Consider the following 19,994-nt stretch of genomic DNA (forward strand, 5'->3'; position numbering starts at 1 on the left):
TATTCCTTAGATAGATGTTTCTAACGAGGTATTGTGCATGTCAAATGGAGATCGTATGCCAAAGTTATGACCTCGGGAAGTTGATCTACCAATTTACCCAAACGGGGCCCATAGTTTGACGCTTCATCTCCTAGGAATAGGTTTTTAGATGTTTAGGGTTTTCCATTGTTTCTAAATAATAAATAGGCCTTTGAGCGTCATTGTAACACTGATGATACGAAGAGGATCTCCCAAGCTATGCATTGGGCTTTAAAGGACTAGGAAACGTCAGACCATTGATTTAGTTCTCCCACTGTTAAACTTTGGTTCACACTGCAACACTTGGAACATACATGTTAGTGTACACTACTAGGCTCTAGTGCTTGACTCTGAGGACTATGTTGTAACAAGTTTTGAATTTGGGGGATATAATTTACATTTGAATTCGGTGGTTTGGATAAGTGCCTTTCTTAAAGGGACTCGATTCCAAATTTAAGACAAATTTAACAAATCTAAAAGAAAATTTGCATCAATATATATAATATTTTAAATGGAATAGAGTTAGTGAAAACTTTTAGTGATAAAATATTTGATTAGATTATAATTTTATATAATTTATTCTATTTTTAATAGATAAACATATTTAACATCCCGAAGAATCTTTAGAATAGTTAAACTTAAATTTATATAAAATTTCAAATAATAACACGTTTTCTTTCTAGGTTAGACAAATTTCAAATCCACATCTTTATTTATCAGGAAAATGGATTTATTTATTAATATTACATACATATTACATTATACAGTTTATATTGTTTTATAATAGGAAATATATAATCCATTAAGATTTATTTAATTGTCCCCTGTATGCTTTCTCCTAATGAGGGGAACTTACACCTAACACGAACATCAAACTCAAAAACAATCATCTTACACATTCCCACTTCTTAGGATAGTGCCATATTCAATGGAGATGAGGTGCTACAGAAACTCCTAAACCACGTGGGGGGAATTTAAATAATGTTCCAAGTTATCTAGCAGTGCCATTAAGCGCACCCAAATCGCACCGAAGGTGTTCATTAGTAATTAGGATTGTGGGGATGTAGAATTGCCAAACCTCAGTCAAGGCGTTTATGATAGTGCTTTGTTAAAGGGTGCCATTGGTGATTTGGAGAGTACCCTAGTCAAGGCGCTTATGATAGTGCTTTGTTAAAGGGTGCCATTGGTGATTTGGAGAGTACCCTAGTCAAGGCGTTTATGATAGTGATTTGTTAGAGGGTGCCATTGGGGATATGGAGAGTACCCTTGATAATTTGGAGGGGTTCTTGTAAAACATCCAGTGACATCGAAGGAAGTTTAGACACCACTTGGGAACATAGAAAATATCATTGAGGAATTCCCAAAGCGACTATAGTTTCCAAAATATTAGATAAAATTCCATAGAAATGGTGATTCAGAAATTACAACTTTTCGAAAATGTTGTTGATGATAGAATGACAGGAAAGTACAACTTTAAAAAATGTTGTTGAAATTCTTTAGAAAGGCAAGAGCTTGGGAGGTTCTAGTGTCGAAGGAAATTTTGGTTGAAGACAACATGGTAAAGGCAGAGGTGGGGCCGGGGAAAAGTGGGCACCACCACAACTGTAAAGAGAACAACAGCAAAGGGAAAACATCATTGGCCTTGACTAGCAAGATCCAGCAGAAGAGGGGCAGAAAAATGGAGAGGAGAACATGCAAAACCTCATGCATGCTTACAATGGGGAAACCCCAACATAAGTGAAGTCCCTAATTTCGTCATGGGAGGTGGAATTGAACACCAAGGTTGTGCTAGAGTCGCCTCCAATAGAGGATTTGGAATCCCTACTTCTAAATCCTTGACACAACTGAGGTAGGAAGATTATCTTCAAACACTTAGTCCAACTCCACTAGGTTATGAAGAATTTATTGGGAAAAGCAATGACAACTACCAAGAATTTGTAGGAGCTGTCGCAAACCCAACAAGAGGGTCCTAGCCTGAAGGATATTTAGTGGGAGATCCAAGCAGTACATGTGCAATAGTACCACTAGAATGTCTGCCTTGGTTGCATGGCAAAACAACTACAAAGCCTACAATAGAATGAAATGCCAGGGTCCTGACTCCCATAGAATAGTCAAATGACTCACTCTCAAGAAGTTATGAACCTTGTGATAGTTTTTTATGTTTTTTTTACAATGATTTGGTTGGATAGCATTTTCATTGTCAGTAGTAAGTTTAAACATATAGTAGACATAGTAGCTTACAAATATCTAAACTAAATATCTTGATAAAAATCTCAAGATCTTTTAACAAATATCCTAAACTGTTTTATGCAAATAGAAATAAAATGTAGGACATTCAAAACTAAGGTATCTTAGTTGATGAGCTGGCTAATTGTTTTTGAGAATCGTCCTCTCGAAATTATTAAAAATAGGGTCCAATCATGACTTTGTATATCTCAATCCGAGATAGCTCTGTAAAACATGAGAGAGGTTATTGTAGATAAATATGTTCTTGACATAAAAATCTCTCAGGTTCCCAAAATTCAGCTCCATCTATTCCCAATATTCTCTGCAAAAAGGTGACTGAAACAGGACTTTAAACATTCCAAAAAATAGGTTGTAAATATGTAAATGTATCTCTAGTTATGCAATTTGTGTGTAAAATATAAAGTAGGTTATTTTACTTTGGCATATTAGGAGCACAAACCTCTTCCAGTTTCTCAAGAGTCATCTCTGATTGGCCACAATATGTTCTACCAAAGTATGACTAAACAGGAAAATTTGGGAAAATATGTCTGCAAATCTTCATCTGTATATACCAAAACATAATAGTTGTTAGAAAACAGAGAGAGGTTTTTGTACACAAGGATGTTGGAAGAAAAAACTTCTTTCTGTTTCTAAAAATTAGCCCTCATTGGTTTGAAAGCCAGGTTTGAAATCAATGTGGTGTATAGGAAAACACATAGTTTCAACTGATCATGGGACAGATGAATGACATCGATGCGGGAGGTGACATAGCAGTTGGGGAATGGAGGGTAACATAACCAGGAGTGCGCAGGAAAGATGGTGGGAAAGGAGAGTGGTATGTAGGAAGGTGGTAAGTAATTTTCAAAGGGGGGTCAGAGTGGTTGGGGGTATCATGATGGGGGGGTGCGAAACACAAAGGGGAAGAAACGTGGCGTGGGATAGGCGGGGTAAAACCATCTTTTCGGACCACCCCCCTGGATGTAAATCTAAGATGGAGAAGGGGGACCGAAAAGAATTGTGAGCCATGGATTTATGGAGTGAGAGGATCCAAGAGCAGAAAAACTACAACTGTTTAAACCCATGTGAAAAAATCCCTTTTTGTCATTTTCAATCATACAATAAAATCAAACTATAGTACCAAGGCCTTTATCATAGTTTTATTTAATCACATTTAAATGATTTGATTAATTTAATCTAAACATACTTAATTATCCTCTAATGCTACATTTCATCTTGTAAGCATATATTTTTATTTTTCTTAAGGTTTTGACCTAATTTGGAAATAATTTACAATATGGAATATTATTTACAACATGTCAAATATAATAATCACCATCAACTAACCCTATAATAATTATAGGACCCTAACAATCCGCACCCACTTAGAATTCATTCCAGGATGCCATCAGGGACTAGTACTACCCTGTCGGGAGCTATAAGGATAAATACATAAAGTGGACAATGCCACGGCAGGGAAGGGACGAAGATGTGCCAGAGTTTACCAATGTTTTGCATACCCTTCGTACGAAGTTGGGTATCAAGAATTCTAAGAAACATTTGGTACTGAAGTACCGCAACTGCCTACACAGGTACATCCAAGATGAGATGGAGGTTCTGGACATCTCCTTGCTCAGCACGACATCCCAATATGTCGTCAATATCGAGCATAATTTTAAACTGAAGAAGCGAGACTTTGGATCTGTGAATCTGAAGCAAGGGAAAGGTGCCCCCAAACTGCAGAACAAAGGACAAAGCCAAGACGGGGTGGTCCAGGACAACATGTCAAAGCCACAAGAAAATCACAACACCACGAAGATGAAGAAGGAGACACGAAAGTGGTGTGAGTTCCATAAGAGCTCCACTCACAACACAAGTGAGTGTCAGGCCAAGTAGTCACTGGTGGTAGAGCTGAAGGCTTCGGAATCAAATGCATGTTACAACTCTGAGTTAGAACCCGACAAGGGAAATGACAAAGGGAAGTAGATTATTGATGCTGAGCCTAAAGCCACCATTGCCACCACGAAGATCTAGAAGGAGGAACCTGAAGATCCAGAGGAGGAGGAGTGCCTCTTCCACTCCCAGATGTGGGTAAAGGGTTCCCCGCTAGAGATCATTGTCAATAGTAGGAGCCAAAAGAACCTCATTTCCACAAAGTTCGTGAAGTAGCTAGGCTTACCGGCCATAGCACACACAAAACTGTATACCATCTGGTGGCTTCACCAAGGAAGGGATCTTTGCATGAGCCAGTAGTGTCGCCTTCCATACAACATCGACCCCTTCATGGATGAGGTATTATGCAACGTTTCTCCCCTTAATGTTTGTGATGCATTATTAGGCCAACCATGCTTGTGGAAGCAACATGTTGTGTATGATTCAAGGCCTCGCGTTGTTATTATTACTTTGGAAAATAAGTTGTAGAGGATACCGGAGGTAGCACTGCCTACTGCCATCTCTTTGGTTACTACAAAACAACGCAGTAAGCTCATTTCCAAAATTGAGAAATTTGTTTTAATCAACTGTGATTTATAAATAAGTCTTTAAACAGAGAAAAATACCCGATTAGGGTCTAGAACACCGATACACAACTACAAATGAATTTTTGCACCAGAACAGTGCGTCCACACCATACTTCAATCAATTATTTAATAAAATGGAAATTACACAGTCTTGGCCCTCTTGGGTCATTTACAATAGTTTGTCTAACCTCTGTTTCAATCTCAAACCCTATCCCTCACTCAAACTCTCACTTACTCACTCTGTTCTCGATCATCTGATCTTTCTATCATTACATTCTTTTCTCTTTTATGAATCAAATCCTATCCTAACTGCATTGACAACTCAATCTCTTTTTAATCAACTTGACCATTAAATCCCTATTCTCAAGCTCTGATACACACCTATACTAACAACTTATCTCCTATTCTAAAAGTAATATAATATTCTAATCATTATAATAATTGTGGTAAAGATAATTTTAGAGAGATCCAACCCTCTCTACTAAGAATTGATTTTGACCACTCAGGTCAATGAAATTCATCTCTTGTTAGCCATAAGATGTGAACATACAATCACATTGTTGACTAAGTCCAGATGCTCCTGGATTAGAATCTCAATAGAAGGCATTCACAGAGTTGAAATGTCGCCTCTTCTCTACACTAGTGCTCACTTTACCAGACTTGCAACAACCATTTGAGATCGAGACAAATGCCTCTGACTATGCTATTGGGTTAGTCCTTACTCAATAGGGGCATTCAATCGAATATCACAATGAGACAATTCCAGGCATAGTTCAAAAGTATCCCACTTATGACAAAGACATGTATTTCATTGTGTAGGCATGTTGACAATGGAAGCATTACATTTTTGGGAAGGAAACGGTCATCCACATAGACCATCGACCCTTGTAGTTCATATAGATGCAAGGGAAGTTGTAGAATGATCGCCATTAGAAGTGGTCCACATACCTGCAATAGTTCCATTTGAATATCAATTATAAGAGGGGAAACACCAATAATTTTTCATACTACTTCAACTGGCCATCGATCATGGCATTAACCACCGTGCTCAACTCTTGTGGGCACGAGACTTCTGATTGGTGACTTCTCTACAAAAAAAACCTAGAATTTGGCCACACATATGAGACACTCTTGGAGGGTCAACAAGTTCCAGATTTTCACCTCGAGGATGCCCTTCTATGCCACCTGGGACACCTTTGTGTTCATTCAAACGAGAGAGCCAAGATGATTTGGGAAGCACACTACAGTCGGGCCGTTGCGCATTTCGGGGTCAAGAAAATGGTAATAGTACTGCAGAAGTACTTCTATTGGTGGAATCTTTGACAAGATGTCGAGAAGTACATTAGATCATGCATTGCATGTGTTATTGCCAAACTAACCATCAAGAAGCAAGGCCTCTATACTCTACTGCCTACCCATAGTCGACCTTGGGAATCCATCTCCATGGATTACATGTCGGACCTTCCTTCTATTAAGCACGGCAATGACTGTGTTTTTGTGGTCATCCAGAGATTCTCGAAGATGACCATTATGGCAGCCTGCAAGAAGAATATCATAAAAAATGCCACTTATAAACTCTTCTTTGAACAAGTGTAGGTACACTTTGGGATGCCACAGTCTTTAGTTGATTTTGGACACCAAGCTCATTAAGTCCACAGCTTTCCATCCCTAAACTGATGGCTAAACAAAGATCATCAACATGATGATCATAGACATTTTGCACATGTACAACTCAAAGCATCCACACACATGGGATGAGAGCCTCCCCTATGTCCAGCACAACTATAACAAAGCTCTCCATAGCTCAACTGACCACAACCCTTTTCAGGTGGGCTTCGGATTACAGCCACTATGTCCCATTGACGTGGCCATACCATTTGCAGCTACTTAGGTAGACTCAGGTCATGTTGAGTTGGAAGATGATAAGGAAAAAAAATTCATTGAGTACATCCAACATATTCACCAGTAGGTCCATGAAATTCTGGAGAAATGAAAGGCCAAGTACAAGCAGCAACATGATCAACAGCGAGTGCCACACAAGTTTCAAGTGGGTGACAAAGTCTGGTTTCATTTGTAGAAGGAACGCCTTACTGGAGCCTATCAGAAACTCAAACCACTTTGATATGGTCCTTACACCATTACCAATGTTGTGGGAGACAATGCATTTGAGTTCAACATTCCCCCATTCCTTGGCGTGCACCTAGTGTTCAATGTAGACTGCCTTAGACCATACCTCCCACCATTGTTGGACACAACAAACATTGCAGAACAACTCACACCTACAAAGTTAAATCAACATTGTATGGAATAAGACACAAATGATCAAATCATGGACATGCAAATAAGGAACACCTGATAGCAAAGTATCCAACTATATCGAGTTCTCAAAGCAGACCAATTCCTTCACCAGGGCAAGTGGCTCACTAGGGACCAAGTTCAGCAAAAGTTTCCACATCTCATGGAGGAACTCAACGTAATGGGGACCATTGCTTCCTAAGGGGGGAGGAATGATCCAGTTGGATATTGGTGGCCACCTGCCTATTCCACTTGGACCCCCACCATTATTTCTTTTAGTTTTCTAGTTTCTTTATTTGTAGCAAAGTTTACTATTTTTGGTTGTTTTTTGGGTCCTGAACTTCCGGAGCCATTTTGAGGCCATAAACGAGGATTTTTGGGAAAACTAGGACTAACAGGGTTCACTGTTTGATGTTGGTTGCTCAAAAGTTTTAGTCCTCAGATATATGTTTCTAGCAAGGTATTGTGCACGTTAAACGAAGATCGTATGCCAAAGTTATGACATCAGGAAGTTGATGTACCAATTTACCCAAACGAGGCCCATAGTTTGGTGCTTCATCTCCCAGGAATAGGTTTCTAGATGTTTAGGGTTTTTCATTGTTTCTCAATAATAAATAGGCCTTTAAGCCTAATTGTAACACAATTGAGAGGCATATAGCTGCCACATCTCTTCTCAGAGATAAGCTACCATCGCCTGAGCTAGTCTTATTTCCATTCTGTTTGTAAGCATATTTTAATATTTGATATTAATGAAATTAAGTGTTATTTCTACCACATCTTTGTTTTTATGGTTATATCTCTAATCTGTTCCATTCCAGTTTAAACCCGGATCAACCAAGGTGTTACACCAGGTTGGAACAAAGCAAGTGGGGTCCACGCAACCACTGCCTAACCTGATGATATGAAGAGGATCTCCCAAGCTATACGTTAGGATTTAAAGCACTAGGACACATCAGACCATTAATTTAATTCTCCCACTGTTAAACTTTGGTTCACGCTGCAACTCTTGGAACATACATGTGTAGTGTATGGTACTAGGTTCTAGTGCTTGACTCTGAGGACTATGTTGTAACAAGTTTTGAATCTAGGGGATATAATTTACATTTGAATTTGGCGGTTAGGATAAGTGTCTTTCTTAAAGGGAACTGACTCCAAATTTAAGACAAATTTAACAAATCTAAAAGAAAATTTCTACAAAAACCAGTAGCAAATGTGGAAAATGTAGTTAAAGAACTCACCTCATGTGTATATTTCTTAATAGGAATTGTAAATGATCTTCTGAGGCCAAGATCTGCTATTTTTACTACACCTCTTTGCTTATCCACCAAGAGATTGTGAGGCTTCAGGTCCCTGCCATATTATAGGCTGCCTTTCAATATTGGAGCGTGAACAGAGAATGTTTTAATGACATCCTATTCCTCCTTGGATATCCTTTGCATTTACGGGAATTTTCTTGTGTAACCAAATTCCTCCATGATAGGTTTGCAATAGTAACAACCTTACACTCTTTATCATCATCAAAGAATTTCTAAAACATGGGATAGGCAAGAGGATGGTAATATTGGATTTGAATAAGCGATTGAATGACATGAAAATCTTGGTCTTCACATCCTTCAATTTAAGTGCTTTGGATTTTGAGTTTCGATGTGCCCAAAGAGATTATTTTATGTTCGAACTCATGTAATTTGACAAATTTGGCCCTATTGACTTATCTTTTATTGTTTCAACTACCTTTCGAGCTTCCGTAACATTCCATATAGTTTATTAGTACTTGCAGTAACTTGGGTTAGGTTCCTAAAGACTATCTCCCATGTCTGCCTATGCCATTCAATTTTTTCTATCACATGCATTTTGTTCATTTCCTTGGAACAATTCTTAGCTCAATTATTTTAGAACTATATATGACTACATATTTGATTATATTAAAATCAGATTTGTTGGATTTATTTACTTATTTATGGTTGAGAATTTATTTGCAGCTCTGTGTCTTATTATCTTAGTGTTTCAAGTTTTATTCAGCAAATTTAAATAATAATTACTTCAAAAATGAAGAAAATGACTTCAAAGAGTCCACTAGTTCCAATTGTAACTCTTTATGATCTTTGTGGAGTACATATGTTGTGTAGGCTTTAAGTTTAGTTCAGTTTTGAGGGTGCATGCATGGTCCGTTTCTCAAATAGCACACATCCTTAGGCTGTCCAAGGTGCTTTTATGGGAGTTGTCTATTTCTGGATGAGAGCTTAGTTCTATAGGAGGCACCAGTAGATTTGCCTGATGTGTAGTTATCCATGGAGCTAGGGTGTACTAGGTGTTCTGAGTAGGGTTAGGGTTTGACATAGTGAAACCAAGTTCTTATTGCAAGTGTTTAGAGACTTTACTTTACCTTATTTTGTTATCTAAGAAAGGAAATGTAGGGTGCGCCACTGTGTTGGTTAGTGAGTTTTGGTTTTGAGCTATTGTTGTGTATTAACTTCTTTCTTTATTCAATAGAAGATGGATGTGTTTGAGAGTTAAGATATTTTACAGAAGTATGTGCTTGTAGGTAAGCTTACTTAGATCTAGGTTATTCTTTCAAAGTTGAAAAACTGCTTACAGTGGCCTACCTTCTATGATCCTTCTTGACTGCAATGAATAATTAGATCTGAAGCATATTGCTACTGTGACTTAATAAATACCATAAGACAATAATAATAAGCCCAATACCATTGCACATTGACCATAAGAGGCTAATAAAGTCATATGTTTTTCTGTTGGTGACTTTCCAAGTGCTTTTCTAAGGTCTGGTATATGTTTTCTGATATCTGAAATATGCTTTTCGAGATCTGGTGTACTTGTTTCAGTAAGAAGAAATCATTTTTATAAGGTTTAATATCCATAAGAAATCACTTATCAGTCTTTGGAGCATCATTTTGAAGCTAATGGTGAAGTATTAAGTGATTTATTTTGTGAAATATTGTTCATCTTTGTAGTGGAAAAAGATGCCCCAAGACATAATATGAATTGACATAACAATTTCAAAAGGGGAATAAGTATCTAAGTTATCATTGTAGCATCTTTTGTGGACTGATATCATTTGTTCTTAGCTCGCAAATAAAACTGCTTTACAACCAACCAAGCTACTGTCGGCTTTTCAATGTAGTGAATGCATAGAACCATAATGTTGTTAGCATTTCAAAGCAATAAAACAACCTAGGTTGTAAGCCTGAATGTTTCTGTGACAAGAAAAAGACACAATCCATCCAAAATCCACATCATAATGTGGTTACAACCAAAAACATATGACACCCCTATTCTTTATGGCCCTGAGAATCTTGAGTGCCAAAACTCCCTGAGTTACCTTCTTCAGCCAGGTAGGTTGGCGTACCTGTCAAGGGTTGATTAGGAAATGGTTGATTGCTACCATATGATTGACTCCAATTTGCAGTTTCCAACCATGGAGGTATTGAGTACCCATACCTCACATTTGCACTACTAACCCCTACATTAAGTGGAGGTGTGTAATGAGCATACATAGAATTGGCACCAACTCTGGTAGGAATAAGGCAAGTGGGTAACCCCTCAATTTGATAGTGAGGCACTTGAATGTTTATGAGATCTTGGAATAATGGTGTATTATCTGCAATGGAGTCCAATGAGTTTGAAATAATCCTAGTTTCATTAGCTATTCTTGTATCATTATCAACCATATTGATCATCCCTTGTTCCTTTTCAAGCATTTGTTGTGCCTTTCGTTTTTCCTTTTCCTGTCTTGCCATTTGCTTTTGTTGGTCCTTAACTTGCCTTGCTTTATCTCTTTCAATCCTTTCATCTGCTCAACGTTGTGCTGCAACAATCCTTGCTTCCTTCTTCTCCTTGTATGAGCAGAGTAACTTCCTTTTGCCATAGATGCAACAACCTGTAAAATTATTGCATGCATTTAGACATTAGAATATTTGTAATTTATGCTTTATTACTTTTGCAAAAATACTTTTCCTTTATTACAGGAAATTATCAACATGTATGTTACAGGAAATCGAATTGTATTACTTATGTTATAGGAAATCGAATTGCATTACTTGTTTTGTGTTTTTGATGTTGTTTCTTGTTGATGTGGATTAGATTCATTTGAAATGTTGTTTTTTGCATGTATTAATAGCCTTATAATGGATCGAGGGTTTTGATACATAGCCTAAGTGTTTTTGCTTTAAACCCTTGTAAATCTATCTATGCCAGATTCCTTGAAGAGTCCACTAGTTCCAATTGTAACTCTTTATGATCTTTGTGGAGTACATATGTTGTGTAGGCTGACAATGGCACCAAATGACCGAAAATGTAGCACTTGCTTATAAATTCTTATAACCCAAACCCAAAGTGATCCAAGAAATTTTGCAATTAAGCTATTTTTCCATGTATTCATCTGTTTTCATAATGAGAGTAAATGTGTTTCACTTTCACAGGGCAGTGTCAAAATTTTGCAAATGTCATTCCAAGTAAATCCATATTTCATCAATTTAGCAACTTTTATATGGATTCAAGTAGGATTCTATGATAGTTGTTTCAAATATCATTTTCCATTTACTTTCAATAGCTTTATACAGCTAAACCAATGAGGTATGTAAACATGTATGAATTACGTCATTCTCCTTATACCTGTTAAAGATTAGGGAATACAGGTAATACGAAGGTCTATTCAATATGTACTTACCCTATAGAGTAGAGTGTAATCATTACTAATGGTTGAATTAGTGCCATAAGTAGAACCATGGAAATCAAAGTAATGAGGAAACAAAGCTTGTTACATTAGGATATGCGTATACAATGATTACAGTCTATCCATATGTATTGATTATGGAGAGAACGGTACTCTATTTACCAATAAGAAAATGTATTTATATAATATGAATGACTAAGAGCGAGAACCCCGGGATATCATGTTGTATATTGATTAGCTTGTCATCTTTGTACCTTATCTAAGCTTATGACAAGCTATGGAATTATGACACAGTAGTTACACGTGACTCTTTCTAACCATGCTTGTTTACCTAATCACTTGCTTGTCTCATTCTCATTAAACTCGACATAAGTAATAACACAGATATTTTATAAGTAACATCATCTAAAGGTTTACCTATTAGTACTAACCTAAGAAATACATGTATAGATATGATAAAGTACGTGTATCACAGGTTGGTTATCTCCCTAATAGACTGGACTCAGCTTTAATATATATATAACATATGTAATTATACAAGCTTTGTTCTAGCTCACTCATAGATAAGGGTGAACTAAAACCATGCTTAGATACTAATACGAGCTTTTTAGTGTATATAGCTTACTAGTGATAAGATGAATGAGATCCATTGAATATGATACATACCTTTGTTCAATGTATTATGTTATATAGCTTATACAACTTAGCTTCATACTAGAACACGTATTGAGTAAGATACACGAGTTTCATCAATTCCAGTACTCTGACCATAATCATACTAGTATACTTGTTCTAACTTATAAGTAATATGTATAGGTATATCCCTAATTAACACTATCATAACATGTAAGAAACATAGACCCTTAGTAATACATGTTCCTTATCACTAGTCTCAAGCTTCATTAGTATCACTAAATAGTTACTCAGCTTAGGCTATGATCAGAGCTTGTATCGTTTCATCATAGTTCATAAGGTAAGCATATCCATATTCAACATACAAAAAACAACACGTTTTAAGCATAAGATGTAATCAGAGCTATGACCAAGTTGGTTGATTAGATGGATACGACTGTATTCAATAGGTTCAATTCCTATAAGCTAAACAAGCTGTGACTACAGTAGCAACATGACATACGTAACCTCTGTGATATGTAAGCTGTAATCACTATGAAGCTGATGATCGAATAAGTGTTGCCATAATAAGCTAGAACACATACATGAACTCTGTATAAAAAAGGTTAACTGTAACCCTATGGACAGAACTGTAAGAACAACGACTTTCAATGGCTGTTTGTGAAACCATCCAGGTATCCTTCTAGCAGTTATGGCCAGACAGATCATGTAAGAAATCTGATAAATGAAAACAATGAAAACAGAACTGTAAGAAGAATGAGTTGTAATTCATATAACTAACTTGGATATATTGGCCACTGTTTTGTGATGTTGTCTTCAAGTTTACTGAATAGTTTGAAAGCATAAGATGCAACTTCAATAGTGGGTGGACTTCCTTTATAGTTTTGGGGACTTGAATTTAATTGGTGGACATGGATGCACATGGATTGCAATGGCTTCATTTTGAATGTGTGGTATGGATTTAATTTGATGTGATCTAATGGTTGGGAATTGGTTATTTGTTGATCCATGTGCTTTGATCTGTTTTAATGAGAAATAGAGTGAGTTGGGTGTCATTTATTGCAGTTATTGGGTCTGGGTGTCATTTATTGAACATAGGGTGTTTAGTTGTTGAACAACACAACAATTATGGCTGACATACATTCCCTTTTGTTATGCGCAGGTAGGCATATTTATTGGAATGCAAAGCTGCAGTTTTGATGAGTGGGGGTTGAAGTGACTGCTGCTTTGTACTTCTGGAATAGACCATTTTGGAAGCCTTTATGGCTTTAGCTATTTTCTACTTGGGTCAATATGGTTTGCAGTATTAAGTAGTAAAATACTATTTATGGACAGTTGTGGGCCCAGTCAATGTATGAGGAAATTTTGGACATAAATTAATACTTATTTATACTTAATGTTATTTATTTTTGTTTAAATTTTGGTTTCAAAAGTCTCAATTTATGGTGGCTTGGTGGGACCAGTACTATATCAATTACTGGTCCCTGCACAACATTAGGAATCTCTCCCCTATATATATTAAAAATTTTAAATCACATTGAAGATGATTTGGAAAACATTTATGAGAAATAAATTTACATTTTAATTGGTGAAAATTACATTGGAAAATGATGATGCGGAGAATAAAAATTAAATAGTGATTTATTAAAGATAAAATAAGTAATGTTTTATAGACTTTATTTTTATGGTTTTAGGTTTTATTTATAATTGCATGTAAATAATAAGCAATATTTTTGAAATTACATAAGTTATTTTTAAACATAAATTATTTTAATATATTATTTTTAAACACTTTGATTGGGGTGCGAGGCCTCCGTGTGGATCGTCATCATGCATAAAGGGATAGGAGCAGGGCAGGTGGGTAGCCCACCCTACGTCTCCACATGTGTAAGACAATAAAGGTCTAGAGAGACTCGTAACAAGTGTCAGTCGCATTGGGAAGACAAATGGCAAAGGAGGGAATACAAGCGTGAAAGGTGGTGAGGGTCGTCATTGTACGCATGCATGGTCTGTGGTGGAGCTCGCCTATGGGAGTAGACACCGATAGTAGGGTAGTGGAATTCGCCTGCGGGAGTAGAGATCAACGCCATCAGCAAGATGACACCAACAGAGCTTCGGCTAAACAGGGTCGCATATGTATTTAAGGCCTTCTTTGTTCTAGAAATGGAGACGATGTTACAAGAAAGGAGGTTGGATTGGCAGGGATGGGTGATGGTTCTGCATGTTTATGGTAGAATTTGGTTGAGTTTATTGCTGTTGATGCCCAAAATTTCAATTTTAGTGTTGTATGGAACTCTTTTGGCTCAAAGGGGCATGCATGGAGGGTTTGGGTCTTTCTCTCGACATTCATGTCACAAATTTTGTTCTTGCACCCTTTAAATCAAGGTGTTTGAGACATGGACGGGACCGAGGTAGTTTTGAGAGCTTGCGGTCGGGCGACAAATTTATGGGCCAAAGAAAAATGAATGGGGAGTCTGGGGTTCATATTACGAGTATGTTTGTTCAGTCTGTTATAGTTTGGTCTTCGGGTAAACTTCTGGTTGAGCGAGGTAGGAATGGGGAGTTGAGGCCCCCAAAAACTCGTGTGTCTGGCAATTCTACCATAGCTTGGTCTCCTAGAAAACCCTTGGTCCATTGGAGCATCAATGGAGATTTGGGGAACCTTAATACGTGTGTGTCTACCATTGCAGCGTGGTTTAACTCTTGAAGCCAAAGTCCTAGTCAATCCTCGGGTAGAATAGAGAGTCAGAGGGAGGGAATGCAGTCAAGTCTAGGCACATCCTTTTACCAGTATGTCCGTCAATACCGTCATGGTCGGGTCTTCCGACAATTTTCTGGTTTAGAGGGGCATGAATGGGGAGTCAAGGTTAACAAACACCAGTGGGTCTATCAATTTAGCCAAGGTTTGGTCTCTGGGAAAAATGCGAGCCCAAAGGGGCATGAACAGGGACTCGGAGTATCACAACACATGTGTGTGTGTCAATTTTGTTATGGTGAGGCTTAATTCTTGGAGCTAGAGGACTTGTTGGACCTGTGGACAATAGAGATTCAGGTAGAGGAAATTCACCTACGTCTCGGCACAGAGAGGACGAAGGAAAATCATGAGGGGGTTGGGGTGAAATTGAGTTTCACTCCTCTGACCAGGAAACACGACACAATAATTGCGTTCCATAGGGAATAGATGGATGAAAATACAGACATTTGGATGTTTTTTTTTAATTCCTCTGCATACATTACTATTTTAGGTATGTCTAAATTACTTCTCCCTCTGACTCCAACACTTCTGCTCTGTGCCAAGGCAAGAGCTTGGGAGGTTCCAATGTCGAAGGAAATTCTGGTTGAATGCAGCATGGTAAAGGCAGAGGTGGGGCCGGGGAAAAGAGGGTGCCACCACAACTGTAATGAGAACAACAACAAAGTAAAAACGTCATTGGCCTTGACCAGCAAGATCCAGTGGAAGAGAGGAAGAAAAATCGGGAGGAGAACATGCCAAACCTCAAGCATGCTTACAGTGGGTTAACCCCAGCACAAGTGAAGTGCCTAATGTCGTCATGGGAGGCGGAATTGAACACCAAGGTTGTGCCAGAGTCATCTCCAATAGAGGATTGGGAACCCCTGCTTCTAGACCCTTGACACAACTGAGGTAGGAAGATTATCTTCAAACAGTTAGTCCAACTCCACTAGGTTATGAAGAATTTATTGGGAAAAGCAATGACAACTACCAAGAATTTGGAGGAGCTACCGCAAACCCGGCAAGAGGGGCCTACCCTGAACGATATTCAGTGGGAGATCCAAGCAGTACATGTGCAACAGTACCACCAGAATGTCTGCCTTGGTTGCATGGAAAAATAACTACAAAGCCTACAATAGAATGAAATTCCAGGGTTGAGTGCAAAGGTCCCGACTCCCATAGAATTGTCAGATGACTCACTGTCGAGAAGTTATGAACCTCATGATAGTTTTTTATGTTTTTGTTACAATGATTTGGTTTTATAGCATTTACATTGTAAGTAGTAAGTTTAAACATATAGTAGACATAGTAGCGTATATAGTCTAGATGGACATCCTCAAACTATTTATGTTTTGGATGGCATATGATGTTGATCAATAGCCAATAGACTTGATTTCCTTCGAACTCGTTAAGACCACTAGACATATATTTTATAACTCGCTTTACATATAATTAATAAAAAAGAAAAATACTACCAAACTTACACCAAAAAAAATATAACATTTTTAAACCTAAATTATTTTAATATATAAATTACTCATGTATCATCATTCCATATAAGTCAGAGGAAAAATGATTTTATTATTATTTTAATTGTTATATTATATTATTTGTTATAATTAATAATCGAATAATCTCAAATGATTTGAGATGAATAAATCATTTATGATTTTAAATTATGCAGAGATTTATTTGATATCTTATCTTTAAAGATTGAAATAACTGAATAATATAAAGAGATAAAAATATTTTTTAAAATTAAAATGTTTGAAAACAAATTTTCTGGTCTAAAATTAATGATAGTATTTCTAAATTTGGAATTTTTTTAGATTATAAAGTAAGTATTCTTATATAAAAGTTGTACCATTTGCATTTATTTTCATCAGAATTAAAATGTTTATAAGTGAATTAAAATAATATATAATCAATTTATTGAATTACTCTATTTATATGTACTGAGTCTTTTTTGGAGAATTGTAATTTTTTCCTAATTTCACCAAGTTTAGTTTAAAAAGTTCGCAAATTAGTTTTGAAAATAATAAAATTTGATTTTTTTTTAAATGTAGATTATATCTGTCAAATGTCTAAGATTTTGGGTGCCCTACCGGTTAGTGACTATCATGAACTTATTTTCAGAGTAAAAAATGATTTAAACAATCCATCTTTCTTTTATTTTTTATTTTTACTGATTTGCAGCAAGAAAATGTCTACATAGAGGAATTACTAAAGCCGCCAAAATGGTCCAAATTTTTTTGCAATAATAATAGTGTTTGAATAATCGTGAAAATGAATTCAAAATCATCAAAAACCTGTAAAACACCTAAATTTTAAATTTGACACTATAACGTGCATTTATAAAAATTGCAAAATTAACGAGCAGGGTTAGACCACGACAAAGAAAACCGGACATCGTTAGACAACGCCCACATTGCTATTTCCTTATTAAATTACTTTTTCCACAATTTTTCAATAAGGATCTCACATGTGACCTGCCTATGTCTTTCTGTCCGCAAAACCCACACAATATGATGTCGTAAAACTCCCAACATGAGAACATTAAATTCTCTTCAACAGGGCTGCTGCCGGTTGCAGCAACGTTGAAATACCCGTTGTGCAGGCTTCTGTCCGTTCCACCACCAATAAAATACTCAGAAAACAGGGAAAGCCCGTGGCCACATTTAGTATATATTGATTTCATGAATCTCGTGAAGCTATTGAAAACACGACCCCGCGGGCCCGCAGTAATGCGGTGCTAAAAACGTCGCAATAATTACGCAGATGGAAACCCTAGCGAAGGGTGCAGGCGCGCACATGGGAATGACTGGTTGGAAATTGGAATAAACGACATTCATATGCCACCATGTGACGAGGGTTGATAAAGAAATCGGCACGGAAACTGGACTTGCCACTGTGTCCTAAAGGAATAGGCTAGTACTCATCTTTGCCATTAAAATATTTTCTCTTCTCGGCCGCCTGTGCCTTTCCCATTCGTCTAACCTCAACAGAACCATCTGGATATGGCCTGTGAGCTGGCTTTGACTGGCTTTCCGTAGCGTGCGCATCGGAAACAGGATTTTCTAGAATTCCGCCAAATCCGTTTCATGTGACTCAGCTCCGGGGAAAGTGCGGAGAAGCCCATTGTCTTCATCTGTGAATATCATATATATGGCTGCCTCATGATCTACTGTATCTCAGATCTGTCTCGCCAAAGGTTTAGAAATTTACTTTTATGCTTGCCATGGAAGGGAAGTGCAGCAACATGTCTCGAGTTCGAATCTACTTGACCCATTTTCTCCCTGAACTGCAGAAGATCAAGCGGAGACGCTCAAGCCTACCGCAGCGCCAGCGAGCCATTCGTTTCGCAGCTGACATGTGCTTGGCTCGCACTGCCAATAAGGGCTGTGCCTGGACTCGAGCTCTGAACCTCCGCCTCATGTCCAAAAAAAAGACCATCACGATGACGAAGAAGAAGAAATCCTCCCTCATAACGCTGGCGAGAAAAATGAAATCGGCATCTTTCCATCGAAAATGTTGTAATAATGTTGATCTTGAAACAGACGGCCATGATCATGGCGCCATTGACAGAAGACTCCGGACTCTGCAGAAGATTGTTCCCGGCGGCAAGAAAATGGAAGTTCATACACTTTTTCAGGAGACCGCCGACTATATTTTGAATCTTCAAATGCAAGTTCAAGGTTTGGAAGCTCTTGCAGATTTCTACACTGCGAATTCTGCAGGTCGTGTGGTCGAGTCCACCCCGCTACAGGACCGATCAGCATCCTGCGCTGCACAGGTCTGATATGGTATATACACGAGCTTGCTTGCTTGTCTGTATAATTTTAACTATGCAGTGTATATATGAAGGCAACGAGGATGTAGCTGGTTGTTACCTCGAATGTTTCTCACTGTATGGTATGGCTGTATAAGGCCGATAAATTTACTCTCTGTATAGGTACTGCTCCTCGCTCAAGGAGGCTTGGCGTAGGATCCTAATTTGTGTAAAGTTTTCGAGAAATATATCAAAATCTTTCCTGAATCCGGTCACAAATGATATTGTGATACATTTCTGAACTTTCGCTTGTTTTCTGTTTCGGGAAATAACCCATCAGGAGGAAATGATGAAATATGTGTGTATTTCTTTCATGTCAACTTTTAAGTTTTCACTGACCAGCTTTAATCATATTTTTGTAAACATGAAGGCACTAGCACAGGTAAAGGAAAATTTTGGAATATTTTTTTGTTCAGGAAACCGAGCTGCTGGGTCCTTTTTATTTTCGCGTTTGCATAGGCAAAAGTAAAGAAATGAATATTTTTCTTGGTCTGTACTGCTGAGTAAATGTAAATATTAGAAGTTGGTTTATGAAGTCCAAAGTAATCAACTGTCCAGTTCGTTAAATTCATTTTAAGGAACCAGTATATATGAGAAAATATGCATTCAATAATCAGGACGATTCTAAAATTTTATCGAAGGAATAAAGCAAAAGATTAAGATTGTTAGACTTCTTTCCCATAAAATATCAAAAATGAAATATTGAAATAACAAATTCTGAAAACAAAGATAAACATCAAAAACAAGTAACTTAAAAGCTAAGAAAGACCCACAGTAGACACAAAGAAACCCAACTTCATCAAGATCGAAGAGGACGAAGGTTTCCATATGTAAATTGCTGATGTTGTTAATCAATTTGATAGTGTAAAGTTCTATTTTGATCTAGGCCTGAAATTTTAAATTTATGTGGTCTGTTAAGTCAAAATTTGATGACTGTTATTTATTTTTTGAGATAGGTTTGCAGGTAGTTATATTTAGGAGGAAAATCTTCTAACCATAATAGTTCAGTTTTATAATACAGGAAAAATTGTTTATGAAATATATTGTAATAGTGTT

At 37.3% G+C, this 19,994-nt stretch overlaps 1 protein-coding gene across 1 annotated transcript; it reads left to right on the forward strand.

The window, feature by feature from the left end:
- The first annotated feature begins 17,989 nt into the window (after nucleotides 1–17,989).
- LOC149231221 (transcription factor bHLH146-like) lies at nucleotides 17,990–19,289 on the forward strand. Its single transcript, XM_089376233.1, has one exon. The coding sequence runs from the start codon at nucleotides 18,339–18,341 to the stop codon at nucleotides 18,906–18,908; it is 570 nt and encodes a 189-aa protein (XP_089232359.1). The 5' UTR covers nucleotides 17,990–18,338; the 3' UTR covers nucleotides 18,909–19,289.
- The last annotated feature ends 705 nt before the right edge of the window (nucleotides 19,290–19,994 follow it).

Source organism: Pinus tabuliformis, chromosome J (assembly GCF_031772625.1).
Source record: "Pinus tabuliformis cultivar Carrire ecotype Pingquan chromosome J, CPIR1, whole genome shotgun sequence".
NCBI lineage: Eukaryota > Viridiplantae > Streptophyta > Pinopsida > Pinales > Pinaceae > Pinus > Pinus tabuliformis.

Bases quoted from the DNA above. Each gene is read 5' to 3' on its own strand.
- LOC149231221 (XM_089376233.1), top strand. From the start codon at position 18,339: ATGCTTGCCATGGAAGGGAAGTGCAGCAACATGTCTCGAGTTCGAATC.